The following is an 18,285-nucleotide window of genomic DNA, read 5'->3' on the forward strand; positions in this document are numbered from 1 at the left end:
TTATTTTTTTAAAATCAGTTATAAATGACACTGCAACTTCAAATTTACATTTTTAATGTAAGATACCATATAACCAAGGTATTTAACAAATATTTTATCAAAACCCACTACAAAAATTATCACGGATTAAAGTTTTTCCGCTAAAACTTTTAAAGGGAGAAAAAGTTATGAGAGGAACATATGCTATTCTGGAAGCAAATCCTCTCCTAGTTCTTCATCAGCAAAGTCATCTTCCTCAGCTCTTTTTCTTGCGGCAGTTTTTGGTCTTTCTGCTTGTGGGCCAAGTGGATCTATGTAGGAGGCATCTAGGGTTTAAATACATTTGAAAGAGTTACCTGCAAGTAATTTTAGCTTTGTTTCAAACACACCAAACACAAGAGTGGGTTTTCACATTACTCAGCTGTAAGGTGTCTTTGAAATGCAGAGCAGAAAGAGCATAGGAACACTGAAGAAGAACAAGATACCACATTCGGGAAGCGAGGCATGGCACAAGAGCAAAAGTACGTGAGTGCTAGCGATAGAAGCTTTTTTCCCCTTCTTTTTTAAAAATATATTTCTCTTTATTTTATTACAGTCATTAAGGGAGAAAGGCTTCTGAAAAGTGCATGGAATAGAAGACTGATGAGTTGGTTAAAGGAAGGGCATTTTAGGACATATCACATTCCATGCTGATTTGGGATTTTAAACCCTTTTGAAAATTCAATTTTAGTGAACAATTTATGACTGCAGAACTTGAAGAACTGACTAAAGGATGCAGGAGACAGATATCAAAAGTAATGAATATTTACATGGGCCACACTTCTTAATATTTACAATTGCTCTATAGTGAGCTCAGAACAATTAAGCTAAAGCAATTCTTCACATTTATTCCACAGGAAAAATGTTTTCCTAATTGTCTAATTATACATGCTCTTCCAAAAACTTATTTTTCCACCTCCTCTTTCTTTGAAGGCCAGGAAAGTAAGAAGATATAAGATGCCCACTTGCCTATTTCTTTAGTGCCACTGCTTTCATAGGGCTCACTTGTCCCAGGCAAAGCTTTTAGTTTGGCGCTCAGTCTTTCCCCTTTGGTACCACTGCTATCTGGGGGGGGGGGGAGGAAAAAAAAAAGTTGAAGACAAATAACATGCTGCTATGTTCTGTGAAATCATGATAAAAGAACAACATACATTCAGCTACTATCTGTCAAACAAGATTTGGATGAAATCATCTTTTCATGATGGATACAGTACACATTTGTAATAGTGGTCATTAAAACACAATGGACACTGTGTCCACATGTGTTTTAATATTTTTTTTTAAATATACACAGCCTTATTTACTTTGGAGTAAACACATTAAAATATTTCTGCTTCAAATGCTGACATTTCAGTTGCTTATAAATTACAGTCACATTTTGGAGTTAAAATAAGCATGATAAATATAAACACTGTCACAATATATATGAACATTTCATATGTCTGTGTGCTTACTAATATATTAGTATGATCCACCTGTTGAATGCTCTCAAGGTTAAATACAACACTAACTTTGCTTTTAATTAGAAGAACATATATGGCGTGTGCTGTCTGCATGGCAGGCAGGCACAGTTAATGTATACAGACCATCCTGGCCCTGCATCTCACTGTAAACACTGTGCTGGCAGCTCACTTTGCAGCGGGGCCCCAAGGAATGTGTCGGCTCTGAGGGCTGCCTCGTGCCCAGACAACATCAGATTAATATTCTCTTGCCACAGCAGTATTCCAGACACTTTAAATGTTCTGTTCACCTCTGAATCTCTTTTTCACATTCATGGCAAGCTTTCAATCTCGTCTGCCACAACAAATTTTTATGCATTTTTTTTTCTGCTAGGAGAAAACGTTCCATGTTTGGCTTGGTATATTTACAAGGCAGGACATGCCATGCTGCCAAATACAAACATGCTCATTCACAACACAAAACAATGCTGTTATTAGAAGTTCTCCATCTGTAAGGAGGAAAAATGGGTTTCATTCAGCAAACATTAATTACAAAGTCTGGACTTAGTGACGCATTTCCATTGTCTTAAGTTCTTTTTATAAATACTGTTACTATTTTATGAAAAAATCTTCCACAAAGATGACAAAACTTTATTTCTCCATAAATACTACTGCAAACTTCAGTTTACTCGGCCCTGAACTGGAAGACACTATCTCTGCTCCAAGAAATATCTAATACATACAGTCACATGTCAAAGAGTTAATATGTTTACAAGACATGGATTACCATTGAAACATCAAAGGAAGTACACCAACCTCCCTTAGATCAATTCTCACTGACAGGTTCCATGGAAGAAGTGAATGCTTAACGGAAGATTTGAAGAAATTGAAATAAATGAATGAGTTTGATTGGGGGTGCTCAACCAAAGGGCTGTGAAATTACAAAAGGGTCACCTCTTGATTTCAGTGGGCTTTGGAAACGCCTGCGCAACACAGAGGTGCATGCTGAGCCTCAAAGATGGTGTAGAAGAAAACATTTTGAGACAGTTTAGAGAAGAATACAAAATGTTTAATAGGGACAGAAAGTAGGGTAGGAGTAGACACAGTCTTGTGCAATGGAAAACAAGTAATTTACAAAACAATGAATAAAGTTGGAAGCAGCAGTAACGAAATGTAAAGACAGGAACAATACAGCAGAAACTACACTAGGGAAAGACTGAACGAGTCTAAGAAACTCTATAGGTTTAATTGGTTGGTTCCAGAAAGGAAGAACTGGATGTAATGAAAATAAAAGAGGAAGATGTCATATCAAATGTTTTCAACTGTGAAGGAGGAAAACATGCAGGTTTTAGTGATACTACTAAAGGAAGGTGAAAGATTTTACGTTAACTAAAAGAAGAAAAAAAAATATGTTAGGCAAGCCAAAATGGCTGAGATAAACATAATACCACGTTACCTGCCCTAAAGTCCATCTTACTGTCCTAAAACAACCAGTTGAAAACAGAAGCTTTCTTGGACATCCTAGGACCCTTAAGTTTTATTAGTGCTACTAGGGCTACATCCAAGAAGTAAATGAAGCCACAAGCCCAAAATTTGAAGCGAAATTTTCCCACCTTTTCTCTTCCCATCCAGTGGATGTCTAACCCTTTAAAGTATCTAAACCTCACCAACTGCCCCCCACCCTGCATAGCTTTGAAGTTTCTTGAGCACTTATTGCTATGACTGAGTTGTCCAAAATGGCCATCCTGAACAGCAAGATGCCTGCAGGATGTTCAGCATGCGATCTGGTACCTAAGCTCTGCTTTCTGTTTGTTAGCCAATATGGTGAATAGAATTGTGAGTGCTCTTACAGTGAGCAAATGTAGCTGTTCACACAAATGTAGCTTTTTAGGCTCCAGCCTTGATTCAGCTGCCCAAACACATTATTTACTGCATTTAACAAATTAAACCAACTCACCAAAAGGTTAGATTAATGATCGAAATGGTGCAAGGGAACCAGCAAGAACATTTGACCAGAAATAGGAAAGTAAAAGAAGTGCTGAGGGGGGCTGGACTGTTCTTTCCAGAAGCAGCAAGTTATTTGATCAGTACACCCCACCTTGACTAAACACACCCTGGAAAAAACTGTGAAGAGCAAGTGTCTATGGGCACAGTGTCCTTTTAACACTTAAGCAGTAAAAACATATGGATGCCTTACTACATTAGCCTAAAGACCTATATAAACTGCCTTATTGTCCATACAAAAGAACAAGAAGATGCTTAGAGAAGAGCATCATAAAGTACAGCAAGCATATACAGCAGCTCTCCAAGAATAATTTCCTAGCTTCCAACAATCTGTAAATCAAGCATGTGTTTGAGGGAAGGGGGGCAGCTCTTCATATTTAATAATGGATTGATAGATTTGCTCTCCAAGAACTTGTTCAGTCTTCCCTCGAGGCCCTATGAAATTTTTACATCTGTAACAACCTGAGGTAAGGAGTTCCATCTTTCATTTACTTGGAACCTACCAATCTAGCCCCACCTTGCCATGGAAAGGAGTACCCTGCCCTTCCTACTCCGCACTGCATCCCCCTCTGCATGCTGTCAAGTGGTAGCAGACTGTGCCAGAGCAGGTTACTGCTACATTTAAAACTAACCTAATGAGAACTTCTTCTCAAGTGGATTGGCAAAGTAATACAGCTCACCCTACCTCTATATGACCATTATATCTACAGCAAGAGCAAAGGGAGGTTAACACCTCTTCTGGTAGCAGCCCACAGTTAGTTTAAATTAAGCTCAAGTCTCCATGGACTGCACTATGCTCTGAGCATACCTAACAATGTGGAAGAGAAGCATCTTTCATTTTAAAGGACATGTAGATGATGTCAACCACCTCTTATTCTCTTCTATCTTACACAGAGGTGTCAGACAGCAGCTCAGGAAGCAGGAGGTCTGGCTTCAATGCCTGCCTTCACCCACAGCTTCAAACCCACAGCTCTATCTTTCAGGAGGAGTGTCCTAGTTGTTGAGCCATTTGGGGTAAGGCTTTTCTTGACACTCTGCCACAGGATGCAGGATTTGGCTGCCAATATGACAGCTATTAAAAATTCTGCTGACCGCATAACATGATCTGCCAGAAGTTTAAATCTCATCTTGAAATTAATTTTTCTAGTTCTATTTGCAGATAAATCTTATATATGTTTTTACTCAGTAAGCATACATAATTCGCCAAAGATTTTATACACACTCCAGCTTTTGGATTATGGGAGTGAATTAAGTAAATTGTTTATGGTGGGTCAGTTCAGCTAACTCCTTAGGTGAGTGCCGAAGCATAAAACAGATTAAGATGTTCTCTTCACTCACATATTTTCCCTGCTCATTTACAAAAACCACCTTTTTTTTTTGCACACACAGCACCATCCCACAATGATTTTGTAATTAATGAGGCACCAACAGACACACAAAGCCTAGAAAATAAGTGATTATGAAGTCCTGGCTGCAGAATAACCAGACAATCGCTTGACTCTATCACAGTCAAGACTATTTGGGATGCTTATAGCCCTAACATCTATAACATGCTTCCATGGTATACGAGGAGATCCTTATTGGCTGGTAAAGGGTGTTTGATTATGGGATGTTTGTTTGGGATGGACAAACCCATTTCCCCACTGACATCATCACAGGTGAAATGATAAAGGGAAAAGACACCTAAATTATTCTTGCATGATTTCCTTCCCAAATTCATCTGTGCAGGCTTAGGTAACAAGGAGAACACAAAGTGCTTAGCCCTTCATCTTCTGAATTCAACACTGCTTCTTTGGGCTCCTGTCCAAGGCTCCATGGCTCCTCTCATCCAGTACAAAATTCCCCATTCAGAGAGCAGGGCAAATGCAGAGACAAAGTAAACACTGCTATGGTAATGTATTCTTAAAGTCATACTCTCCCTTATCTATAAAAGGCTTTATGCTATTGAACAGCAAAAATCTCTTAGGGCAGTAAAAACCAGAGTGTCCTGACTTTGAAATTCTGGAAGTTACTATCACATCTCTGAAAAACACGAAACAGTGAGTATGAAGACAAGAAAAGATTACTGGAAAGGAAATCTTTGAGAATTGCCTAAACTCAGATGTACAGATGTACTGCTAGGTCCCTTCAGGGTTAGGGTTTTGGGTGTTTTTTTTTTTGTTTGGTTGGGGTTTTTGAGGGGGGGGAGGTGGGCTGGTGTTTTTTTTTTTTTTTTTCTTTCCCCTTTTTCTTCCTCATTTTTTAAATTAAGAAGAAGAATTTTAAGGGAGCGTACCAATGTCATCTGCTTCCAACATGAATCAAAAAAAAGAAAATAAATCTGATATTTATGGGGAGAAGAAAATGTCACATTTTACAATAAGAGTGAACAAATGAGCTCAATTTTGGGTACGCATTTTAGATTTAATGATTATTCTTCTCAAGACAAGAGCAGACTAACTGACTTCGTTCCCTTTCATCTTAGCCTCCTCTTTGGAAGCAATTTTTGATCATATTTCCTACAACAAGGAGGCCTGAATTTTTAATACTCCTAATGTAAATAACCATATAGGGACAAAATTAAGGGACTGGGAAGCCTGCCATATGAGGATAGGCTGGGAGACCTGGGTTTGCTCAGCCTTGAGAAAAGGAGGCTCAGAGGGGATCTCACCACCATGTACCAGTACTTAAGGGGTAGCTACAAAGAAGATGGAGACTCCCTTTTTACACGGAGTCACATGGAGAGGACAAGGGGGAATGGACACAAATTGCTCTTGGGGAGATTCCGATTGGACACCAGAGGGAAATTTTTCACGGTGAGGACAGTCACCCATTGGAATAATCTCCCCAGGGAAGAGGTTGACTTGGCCACGTTGCCTGGACAGGGTGCTGGGCCACCTTGTTTAGACTCTGCTCTTCCTAGAAAGGTTGGAATAGATGATCCCTGAGGTCCCTCCCAACCTGGGATTCTGTGATTCTGTGAAAATACTCGGGGGGAAAAAAACCTGTTAGGAATGCCAGCAAGTATGGGGACAGTGAGCTGGTAAGAGGAAAGAAATAAAACATGCATCATACCTAAAATATTTGTAATGCATACACACTTCATTTAGCTAGTAAGTACTTTGAGTTAGCTAGTACGTACTAAACTAAGGAGGGTTCAGTAATGATGGCAAATCCCTCATACGGTATAGGAAAATGATCCCTTTTTTGTGTTGGCAACACCACTGGAAAAGATTAATCTTAAAATGTATACAAATATTTTTATTTTGAAGTCATTAATTTATCAAAAGCATACTAAGATTCTGAAATTAAATAACCCATGTTTCTATTTCATATGTGTCTTCACACAGAAATTTCTTACACTACAAAATACAGACTCATAACCCAGATGAATAACGCCAAACATTGGACAAAATGTTTGGGTCTTCAGGTTTCTCTCAGTCAACCTCAGTAAAAGGCAGATAAACTACAACATTGTTGTTAACATCTGTTGCTGTGAGCGTGCAGCTTCTTCATTGATAAGGTTCCCCATCAGCATTACTAGTTAAAAAAAGGGTAATGCCTTTGATTCCTTCTAAAAAAATACAAGTAGTACATCTCACTGCAACTTTTGATCAGGAATCCCATAAAAAAGTTAATTCCCGGCTCAATACAGGACCTTCTTTATACCTCTGCTTGTTTGCAGAGTCATTTCCAGAAAGGTGGATCTTTGGCACTGAATTTGTATAACAGAAATTTCTCAAACATGCTCTTATACAGACTTGCTCCCAAACTCTGTTTTTTTTCCATTCTTTCATGAATTTGACATAATGTCTTGAGCAACAATCTAAGAATTACTGATAGGACAAATTCTAGGTCAATTCTGGCCCTGCTTATGCTCTCATTCTCTTCATGTTAGCATCTTAAATATCTGTGTTTGCTCTCCTCCTGTTACTCTGGTTATGGGGGGAGAGAGTAATGCCTTGGAATTCCTGGAGCTTGCAGTCAAAGCTTCTCATGTATTCAATTTTGGATGGGAGGGGAAGGGAGCTTTTTTATTTTTAAATTTTTAAAAAAGGGTAACTTTTCATAGGTATTTCTGTCTTTAAAAGAAGTATTGACAAACTGGTAGTTTGTGGGATTAATGTTGTCTTAGGTTCTTTCCAGCTTGGTCTTTATTTATATCCTCTTTTGCTAAATTACTGACTCGCTCCTGATAACATGCCCCTTTTCACTAATGAGGGTAGGGATAATTACAAAATACAGCTGAAAGAAAAGACCCTTTGTGCTATTTGGCCGTATGCCTGATGCAATGTTTTGCACAGCTGTTAATACCCTTGCCTGCTACCAATGCTGCTCTTCATTCTTATTTACTATAAGCCAAAGTGGATCTCCACTTTATGACAGAAAACAGGTCCCCATGCTGTCTCACACTGCTGTTTTGCTGGCACCTCTAGCCAGCTGCATGCTCACAGGGCTTATGTAACAAATGAAAGTCCAGAAACATTTCCATCCATCTCTGTTACCAAAATAAGGAGTTTCACCCCAAGAATTACTTTGGCCTAAGGCCCAGAACAGGTAAAATTCAATCCTAGGTGGTGTTTTTTCTACATATCAAGAAATGATTTAAGAGCTTCTCTAGTGAAACTACTGAGCTGAAAAAGGAATAAGATCTCTCTGAAGCATCCAACACTCATTCTTAACTCTTAGAGAACACATGAGAGCAGTATTCATAAATGTAACAGCGCTCCAAGTTCATCGTAAGATTACACTAGTAATTTCCATGACTTTTCATGACCCTACAGAATTGGGTAAAATTAGTAAAGCATCTGCTATGTAGGTGGAGAAATAAAATTATTTCTCTGTAAAAGGAAGGGAAGAGAGGCAAGAATTTATAGGGTACCTCTTTTTATGAGACCCACTGATATTAAGATAAACCAAATGCAGAATACAAAGAAACCATTTCCTATTTGGGTCAAAATGGATTTTTTTCCAGGTGTCTGAAATAGCCTGAAGTCTGCTAGTTTCCTTAGAGCAGGAGCAGGGAACAGTTACGTTTAACATTACTAACATTTCATGGATTTAATAATGGGAGGGAAAAATCATTAGGTCTGCAATATGCAGGCTACCTAGTGCAGAAAAGACAAAGCAGGCCAATTTCCAGACTTATATTGCTAGAGTTTTACATTTATGAAAGTCAGCATTGTAAATCTATAGGAGCAAAGAGACTTAGCAGTCAGAGAGCAAGCTTTCCTCCATGGAAGACACTAGTACTTCAACTCTGCTATGCTGAGAAAAGGGGAGAAAGGAGCTCAAAGACAGTACAGGTGTCATCTTATTACAGAGCTGGCTGCACAAAATAGCCTCTTGAACTTGTAATGAACACCTAATGTAATAGACTAGAGGGCATAAAATTCCCTTTTCTCCATGTTAAATAAAGACACAATGAATTCCTGTTTTTCATGGCTTACATGTTCTGTTTTGTTATAATAAATGGTTCCTTATAATAAATACTCTGAAGTTAATGGGATAAAAATGTTCAAGTCCACAGTACTGAAAACAAGTAGGAATTTAGCTTCAGGAATACAAGGAGATCTGTATATAAATCACAAATCTTAGACCAAATCCATGCTATTATACTGTTTGAGGTTTCATACAGCAATGAGATAATAAAAAAGCATGAAATAAAATTTGTGAAGTACTTGCATATTACTCAATGCATATTTGTATGTATTTCAGAATGTAAGGAGGTTTTTCAAACACTAAGAAAAGTATTTTCTTTAGGATCCTGACAAATGTGATATTTAAGCAGAGGCATTAAGTACTTACCACCACCAGCACTTCCTTCTCTGCGGCTACGTGCACTGCCATCTCTGCCAGATTTAATGCGCTGGAGAACAGTTAAAAACGTTTGCAAAGAACAGAACAAAAACCCCATTTAGTAATATACATTAGAGATAATTATTGAAAACTCAGCTTATTAATAAAACAACAGAAGAACATTAAGCTAGGCTTACTATACTGGAACTAATAAACCTTGTTTTTCAATGCACAAAATTGTCCTTAAAATCAGTATTAAATCCAATGTTTACATAAAACAAGAGTTCTATGAAATTCAAACAGAGTATCTCGATAAATTATTTTTCTTCAGATAAAATTTATACAAGGAACATGCATAAAAATAGTTCAGATGTACCTTTGTAAAGTACAGCTGAAAAAACAGGCAACACAGCCCTCCTTGCACGAGTTCAAAGTAGCCTCTGCCTATTAACATCTTGTAAATCCCACAAGCGTTTTATTATTGCAAAGATTCAAGGGGGGGGGGAAGTAGGGAAATCTATAAAAAGAACTATTCACCCCATAGATCTTAAATTTTTGAATACTTGGCACAGCACTGCACAGCAAAATTTAATTTACTGTTGAGTGTTAAATGCAAGATAAAGGTGAAGGTAAATACTCTAAAAGCTGTGTTTAAGAAGTCTGCTCTCTTGCGCTGAGGAAGGTACCATAAACATCTTCCAGCTGTGTTTTTTTAAGTGTTATTTGAAAACTTTAACACTTTATCAAAGCAATACTTCCCTATCACCTGGCAGATGTGGCTTCTCCTGTCAAAACACCAGATTTCTCAGGCATATATCTTGTCACTTACAAGAAGGTACATCTCAGTGAGGGACTTTTTGATGGGGAGGTACAAAAACTTGGGTGTTTAAAGAACTCAGCTGATAAAGGAATCTCTGCATCTTATTTCCAAATATTAATTCAGCACCTGATTAAAATATATGCACATGTTACCGACCATGTATTCAGCTCAATTACTGTAGCTTCTTCATTCATTTTTCACCAGAAAAATATCATGGAGTCTGGCAAAGTTGGAATGACACAGAAGAAGTGAGAGAACTTTCAAGATTCATGCCAACAGAAAAAGGAAGGACCCTTAAATCAAAACTCGCAGGAGTCAGACAGGAAAGCAGTGAGCCTAACATGAAACCAGGAATGGTCTTGGAGTGATCCAGTCTGGGACCAGAATTTCTCCTACTTTTTATTTGTTTTGGGAAATCCTCAAGTCTAAAATATGTTCTCTGAATTCTGGATTAAATATCCTATTCACAGTCCAGTGAAGTAGATGTATCAGTCCTTCAGGAAACATGTTCAGACTCTACAAACATTAAATGACTGACAAGAAGTCTGCCAGTGGAAGCTCAGCTTCCGTCTGCCAGAGGGAAGCAGTCCCTTTAAGATAGTGACCGTGTGGCATTTACTTCCTAGGACTTTACTCCCCAAATATTATAGAAGTATTGCAGCTTAAGCATATGTCTTATTCCTGTAAACTTCCAAGTGAGTAGTTTATAAGCCATCCCATACAAAAAGCAGACATTTAAAATAGGTCCAGTGATTTCCACCCTAAAAATGCCTATTTCCCATGACTGCAAAAGAAATTTAGGATGATTAGTCCAGATGTAGATGCCTGAAGGTAAAGGCAGTAAGTTCCCCCCAGTACTTGCACCTATCATCACTGCTTCACACCACACCCCATCAGTCCCTCATTTTCAGTCATTAAGCTCATTTAACGGAAATAAATAGTAATGTGTGTACACATCACTGCCAAGAAGGTTGTGTGAACTTTTACACTATTACCTGTCTTTTTTGAAACTGAAACATGAAAAAGAAAGATTAATGCGGTAAAAAACCCCACCACCACCCTCAAAACAAAACCAAAAACCCAACACATGAATGTTACAGCAAAAATCCAATGCTGTGAGAGGCAGGGAGAAAAAGTTCTACAGGGAATAAACCCCACAGATGTTCCCAGATTCTTGGCTGGAAGTATTTAACAACTTGTCCATATTTGAGAACCGAGTGAAATAAGTACTCCAGAATATTTATTTTGGTATAAACTCCATGTGGACATACTTATTCTGGGAAAACAATGCCAGAATAGCAAATTTTGATAAATTTCTACAGGAAGACAAAGTCTGTGTGCAGACTTTGAAATGTAGGTATATTACATTAGCATTTATCTATTTTCCCTTTACTGGGTGCAACTGAGAAATTGTGGGTTAGTCTGGAATTAGGAGCAGGAATTGAACCATATCTGGTATTGCTAACTGAAACCAGTGTGCCTATTGGAAACTTAGGTGGTGAAATATTAAAATTTGATAATTTTAGAACTTGAAAGTATAGTTGATAACTATATGCTTGAGGATGACAGAAGGAATTTCTCTGGACAAAAATACCTAGTAATTTCCAAAGCCAGATGGTAGACATAAGACTAAAAAAAACCACACACAAACCAATCAACCAAACAAAAAAACTCCTCAAAACCAGGGGATGAAAACCCAGATGCAATACCAATAGCAAAAAGGAACTGCAGGGGTATTGTTTGCAAGATAGCACTGATGTTGAGATTCTGGCACAGAAAGATACTCAACTTCTAATACAGGATGGCAGCATACTGATTGATAGTGCATTCTGTAACATCTTTTTTTTTTCTTAGCGCCTTTGTTCCTTAGAAATCAGTGGTGTTGATTTTTAAGAAAACTGGGACAGTGCATTCCTTGGGGGACAGAAAAAGTTGTTCCTTTCCTTGAGGAGACACTGAACTTTGTAGATTTCAGAGTGTGGCAGACAAGACAGCCAGAAGAGGGAGATGGGAGCGTGTTCCCCTATGACAAGGAGCTGCAAGAAGGAGCAGAAAGTAACCAATGAGGCTTCAGAGATTCTGAAGAGAATGTACTAGGAACCACAGGGGCAGAATTTTGCTGCTCTTCAGAAACTCACTGAGGTTACTCAAACAGGCTGGAAGCATGGGCCTGCCCGCAGGGGTGAAGCTGACAGAGTTGACTAGAAACCTGTTTTATTCCTACTGTTGTGGTGGTTTGGGGGGGCAAGAGGGAGTTGTTTTGTTTTGGGGGTCTTTGGGTTTTTTTAAACCTAGTGCCTTTCAGTTTTTGCTGTTTAAAAGAAAATTTGCTAGTTTAAATTATAAATTGAATCACGCTTGTTTTTATTTAAAAGCCTGTTTTCTTTTCTGGGCAACACGCTATAGGAAAATGTTTAATCAAATATACCTTAAAGCCTTGACTAGTTAGAAGTGCCAGAGAGACCTTTTTCTCCCTTCTACTCCACTCTCATGAGAACCCAGCTGGAGCACTGCATCCAGATCCAGGGTCCCCAACAGAAAACAGACATGGACCTGTTGGAGCAGGTCCAGAGGGCCACAAAATTTAGGTGAGGGCTGGAACACCCCTCCTACGAGGACAGACAGAGAGTTAGGGTTGCTCAGCCTGGAGAAGGGAAGGTTCCAGGGAGACATTATTGCGGCCTTTCAGTACTTAAAGGGGGACTATAAGAAAGATGGGGACAGACATTTTACCAGGGCTGTAATAACAGGAAAAGGGGCAGCAGTTTTAAACTGAAAGAGGATAGGTTTAGATTGGACATAAGGGGGAAAAAAAAAAAAAAAAGTGTTTATCATGAGGATGGTGGGACACTGGACACTGGAACAAGTTGCCCAGAAAAGCTGTGGTTGCCCCATCCCTGGAAGTGTTCAAGGTCAGGTTGGACAGGACTTTGAGCAACTTCATATAGTGAAAGATGTCCCTGGCCAGGACAGAGGAGTGGACTAAATGATCTTTAAAGGTCCCTTCCAGCCCAAACCATTCTATGATTCTGCTTTGCAAGGTTAGTTTTATAACAGCATAGAGTCACTAGACTCCTAAACAGGAATATATAAAGGTAACACACAGAGTGAGCTTTCCATGTCATGACTGAATTATGATCACTATTGAAGTCTGAACAGTCTAAAACAACTATGCAATAACTTGTGCTACCATGCATCGGAACTGAGTGCCACTGATACCTCTGTCATTCAGGTATTACACAATGAAGTCCCTTCACACAATGTAGTTGCAATGAAAAAAAATCCAAACAAACCTTAGTTTAAATATAATTTCTGTGTTATGAAAATCTTAAATAATTTAGATTATTTATTATTTTAAATATTTTACTGGTAGCTTTTTCCCCACCAGAAAGTATAGAAATGTGTTCAGGAAAACTCAGGCTTCCAATATGAAATAAACAGGTAGAGATGTGACAACTTTTGCTTTTGTGTTCGTTTTTTTTTTTTTTTTTTAACATACTAAAGTATTAACTTTTTTAAAGGAAAGAAATTCTTTTCCTTAGAATCCTCAACATTTGCATATCTACGGTACATAATTAACACCTTCAGTGTAAAAAATGCTGGAATTATATGCAAGAAAATAGATAACCTCTCCATCTCCAGGGACCTCTCTCTTACCAACAATAATCCAGTTTTAACTGGTTTAATCTCTGAGCTTTCCTGAGTAAAGCACTGAGGTGTTGGAAATTATTGTAAAGAACGTTGTATGTCACTGACATTGAACTGACACTCCTTAGAAACTAAGCAAATACACTTCAGAGAGATCTCTTAATTACGAGTTTTGCAGAACAGGAACATTATACCTGGTCATCTGTTTTGCTTACTGATATCAATACAGGGGAGCCATGGAGGAATATTAGCCCCACAACATATGTGGATTGCTTTCTTTTGTCCGTTTCCCAGGTGCTTTAAATTTTACTTTTACTGAAAATCCAAACCAATGTACTTCAGCTAGCCCCACAAAGTAAGGTTGTACCATAAATTTGGACTCCTTCGATCAGTGCTTCCCTTTGTGAGTTTCATTTTTAAAAGGTCCCGATGTACCTATGCATACTCAGACTCAGGAATAGAGGTAAAAGTGAAGTAACTAAGGATGCATTTACACATTATCTGACATCACAAGGACCTAGTAAGTGTTACTAGAAGCAGAGTAAATCAGGTAAGACTTAACGTGTCCTAATGTGACTATGTAGCTTTGAGGCGGCTCACTGGATAGGAAGAACAAGCTTGAACATTTTGCAGTTCAACAGCACAGATAATGCTTCCAAACAGGAAGCTGATTTTTAAGTGTTACTTTAGCACAGGAATAGCAAGAAAATGATGCACGTGCATGTACACACACACTCGCTCCCTCTGAACAGAACACAAGTTATGATCTCATACCTTTCACAGCCTGCAGCTTTTCCATGGAAATTTTTTTTCACTTTAAAATTGGCACTAATGTGAATAATTTACTTCTACCTATATACTCTGTCAATGCTACAGCTTTGTATATAGCAAAAAGGAGTTCTAGTACACGGACAAATTCTTACACTCCCCTTCTCTCCCTATAGTTGCATTATTACTTGGCTCGTAAATACACTTTATACAGTCTGGCAAAAAAGTAGGAAAGATGACATTCCACAGACATTGAATTATGTGGGTGGATCTAGCATTCCCATCACATCCCTATAACCCATCTTTCACTAGTATTTAAAATCACAGAAAATCTTGTGCTCAAAAAGCATTCAGACAGATACAAGGCTGATCAGTAATTCAAAACTAAAAACCCCAAACCACAAGACATAAGCCTTTCTAAACCAGGAAGTTAACACACATTTTATCTTGAAGTATCACAAACACTATTTTAGCTTCAATTATGTACATAGTGTTGTTATATAATCCCAGGGAGAAACAAGCTTACCTGCTCTCTTATTTCCTTTAGTTTTTCCACTTTCTTGAGCTTTGTCATATATTCCTGGACTTCTTTCAGCCCCATATCTGTGCAAAGACGAACTAAAAATCGGAGGCCTAATTGAAAAGCAAAACATTTTTAACAAACAGGCTTACAAGTAGGTCAAACCGCAAGTCCACCCTAACAGAACTGGACAAACAGAATGGCAAGCAATGCAAATAACTGGGAATATAAGGTGACTCTAGTTCAGTATCACTATGCAAGATGTGATATTTTGCAAATAGTTCAACATTTTCTGTGATGCAGTGTCTACATCCATGAACAGTACAAATACCATTTATATATGTGGAAGACACATGACACACTAACTCATCTGACTCTGAACTCTTGACATCTGCAAAATATTTTGGAAACTGGAAAGCATAATAACAATACTAAGGTATTACCAAGGAGCCACTACCAATAGCAGTTTGTTGAAAACGATTTTACAAATGCCAAATGAATCAGAATGGTTTGTTTCTTCTGTTGCTGTGGTTGATTTTTTAAAGATTAATATTTCTAGAATTAAAAAAAAAAAACCAACAAACCAGACACAAAGATCAATTATAACTGGATGATGGGACCAAAAGAACCCCTAAAAATAGTCTCCCAAGACACTACACCAAACTCTGAAAACATTGTTCCTATTCCTATGTGTTTGTCAATATCACTTTCAAAGAACTGCCTCTGAAGCAGAAACAAGCATGACATGATCCATTACCCTCCTCACTGCTTTCACAAATACATTATTTTCTTTTTGTGCTAAATTAGTGTTCTGCTGGTTTAGGGAGCTCAACTTGTTCACCAAGGGATCAGATAAGCATCAGAATGAGCGTAAGGAAGACGGCTGGGAACACACAGCTGGGAAGCAATGAGTAAAGAACCATCATTTCAGCAGCAGAATGATTTTAAATCAGGTCAATTTTCTTGTCTAACTCCTACCTCCATTTTGTAATTTGTAGAAACTACATTCAGAAAAATATTAGCATTCTAAAACATTTACTAAATACCCGTCTGAAATATGTGTGACCAATATGAACATGACATTTTGCTTATAACTTTGAGAAGTCTCAGTACTGAATTTCTCTTGTACAATAGAGCTGTATGATTCATTTTTTAAAAAAGCAGTATGTTTGTTAAAGCAGAGCAGTACAATTTTATTTTAAAATACAGCGAACGTTCTTCCCACATAGCATTTAAAAGTGTAGGCTTGTTGGCAACCACCTCGTATTTTGGAATTAGTGAGGCACAGTGTGGGATGCAAGAGGATGCTTTCACAAGCAGGGACAACTATCTTCTACAGGGCTTTTTCATTTAGAGTACAGGTGTGACTGATTCTGCAAAATGCATACTCTTCAAAGTTATGCTTCCTGTAGCTTAGTTTGAAATTCTCTATGGATTTTCTAGAGACTGGATGCCCAACTATACTTAAAGACCCAAGAACAAAATCTCACCCTCTACATTTTTTTAAAGGCCTGGCTTTGGTAAAGCTTAACAATAAGATTTTCTCGTGTCTAGAAACTTAGAGCAGGAGTTTCAACTAGCAGGGGCTAAAAGCAAAATACATCTATTTTATCGTAAGAAAGATGCAATAAGTAATGTAGTTGTAAAATTTAGAAGGTATGTATGAGAAAGAACTCTAACTGTAGCAGGTTGGTTATTTTCATCTCTCTTCTTCAGCATTACCCTAATATTTCTTAAATCATGCTTTAGTGTTCTCATAGAAAACATGCAGCATTAGCATGAGTAAAAACACTACTTCCTGAAAATATTTTCATATGAAAAATACATGATACAATTACCAACACACATATTCAATGTAACAAAGTTTCCTTTGATAGTTGTACCACTCAATGAAACAACTTACATTCAACGTTCTCTGGGAATTTTCTGTGAATGACTTTGTATTTCTCTAGAGCTTTCTGATAGTTACCTGCAAACAAAACAAACACCTCCTATCCATATATTGAAACATTAAAAAGAATATCTGATGAGAAACTGATGAAGTTTAACATCATGTCATCCTTTTACAATGGGTATGTGATTTACTACCATAAGACCCAATTTGACAAAACCAAATTTAAGAGTCTTTAATTACTTATAGTAAAAAATAATAGCATCTGAGAACAGTCCAAATTACTCTGTAAATAACAGAATTAATTCAGAGGAGTTTCCTGATTACTGCCCTTTTTTTTTACCTGTGTCTAGGACCCCATTGTTCTATTACACATCTACTAGACAAGCTGTATCAAGCATCCCAGTGCTTATATGAGGCTGCAAATGTATGGATTGGTTAAATAGAACTGTCTAACAGCTGAGCTCTGCCTACCCTTCCTTCCATCAGAATACTAATTGTGTGTCTCCCCTTCGCCCAGATCTGGTAGCAAAGTAATTATTCTTTAAGACTTTTGCCTTCAATTTTGGCTCAGATTGATTATTATGGAAAGGACTGATAGACCCTGTGAATCTAAAACCTCGTATCCATAAAATATCTGACAAAAAAGTTTGTTGAGATATCACTACTTTTATTTTCCTAGTGTGAGACAGAGATCAAACTGACCTGCTATGTGTGAACACAGTAAGCTGGGAATTTTGCCAATGAATCATAAATGATCTAAAAAGCAGACAAAACCATTGTTTCCTTGCTGGAAAAGTTAATCTGCTTAGTTTTGGGTGGTGCAGACTATTCTTAATTCACTAACTTTCCTAGGTCCTGTTCCTTTTCTCACTGTTGTATTAAGTAACTGAGCAGAGTGAGAAAATGCACCACTTTATTATGGAAGTCTGTTCTGCAAAGTTCTAAAGAAGCATAAAGCAAAGCAACAAAATGGGACAGCAAGAAAGAATAGTACCATTTACATCATCAAGTGCCTTGAATGCATTTTAGGTGATGAAAAAACCCAGAAGGATTAATCTCTTTCCATTTTGCTTATTAGTGTATTATATTCCCAGTAAGAAATATTATATTCCTCTTCCTCTGGAGGACAGGGGGCTGAGGGGAGACCTTATCACTCTCTACAACTACCTGGAAGGAGGTTGTAGCAAGGTGGGTGTTGATCTCTTCTCCCAAGTAACAAGTGATAGGACATGAGGAAACGGCCTCAAGCTGCACGAGGGGAGGTTTAGATTGGATATTAGGAAAAAATTCTTCACTGAAAGAGTGGTCAGACATTGGAACAGGCTTCCCAGAGAGGTGGTGGCATCACCATCCCTGGGGGTGTTCAAACAACGTGTAGATGTGGCACTTCAGGGCA

The 18,285-nt window shown here is 38.0% G+C and overlaps 1 protein-coding gene across 4 annotated transcripts in view; it reads right to left on the minus strand.

The window, feature by feature from the left end:
• Positions 1-18,285, minus strand: part of IFT88 (intraflagellar transport 88) — a 48,947-nt gene continuing 30,662 nt past the window's right edge. For all 4 annotated transcript variants that reach the window (XM_064441180.1, XM_064441179.1, XM_064441178.1 and 1 more), the window contains exons 22-26: positions 16,899-16,964; positions 15,002-15,108; positions 9,249-9,309; positions 988-1,083; positions 1-305 (exon numbers count right to left, since the gene is read on the minus strand). In XM_064441180.1, the coding sequence (XP_064297250.1) occupies positions 184-305; positions 988-1,083; positions 9,249-9,309; positions 15,002-15,108; positions 16,899-16,964 (452 nt within the window). In that variant the 3' untranslated portion in view covers positions 1-183. The remainder of the gene's footprint in view (positions 306-987; positions 1,084-9,248; positions 9,310-15,001; positions 15,109-16,898; positions 16,965-18,285) is intronic.

Source organism: Phalacrocorax carbo, chromosome 1 (genome assembly GCF_963921805.1).
Source record: "Phalacrocorax carbo chromosome 1, bPhaCar2.1, whole genome shotgun sequence".
NCBI lineage: Eukaryota > Metazoa > Chordata > Aves > Suliformes > Phalacrocoracidae > Phalacrocorax > Phalacrocorax carbo.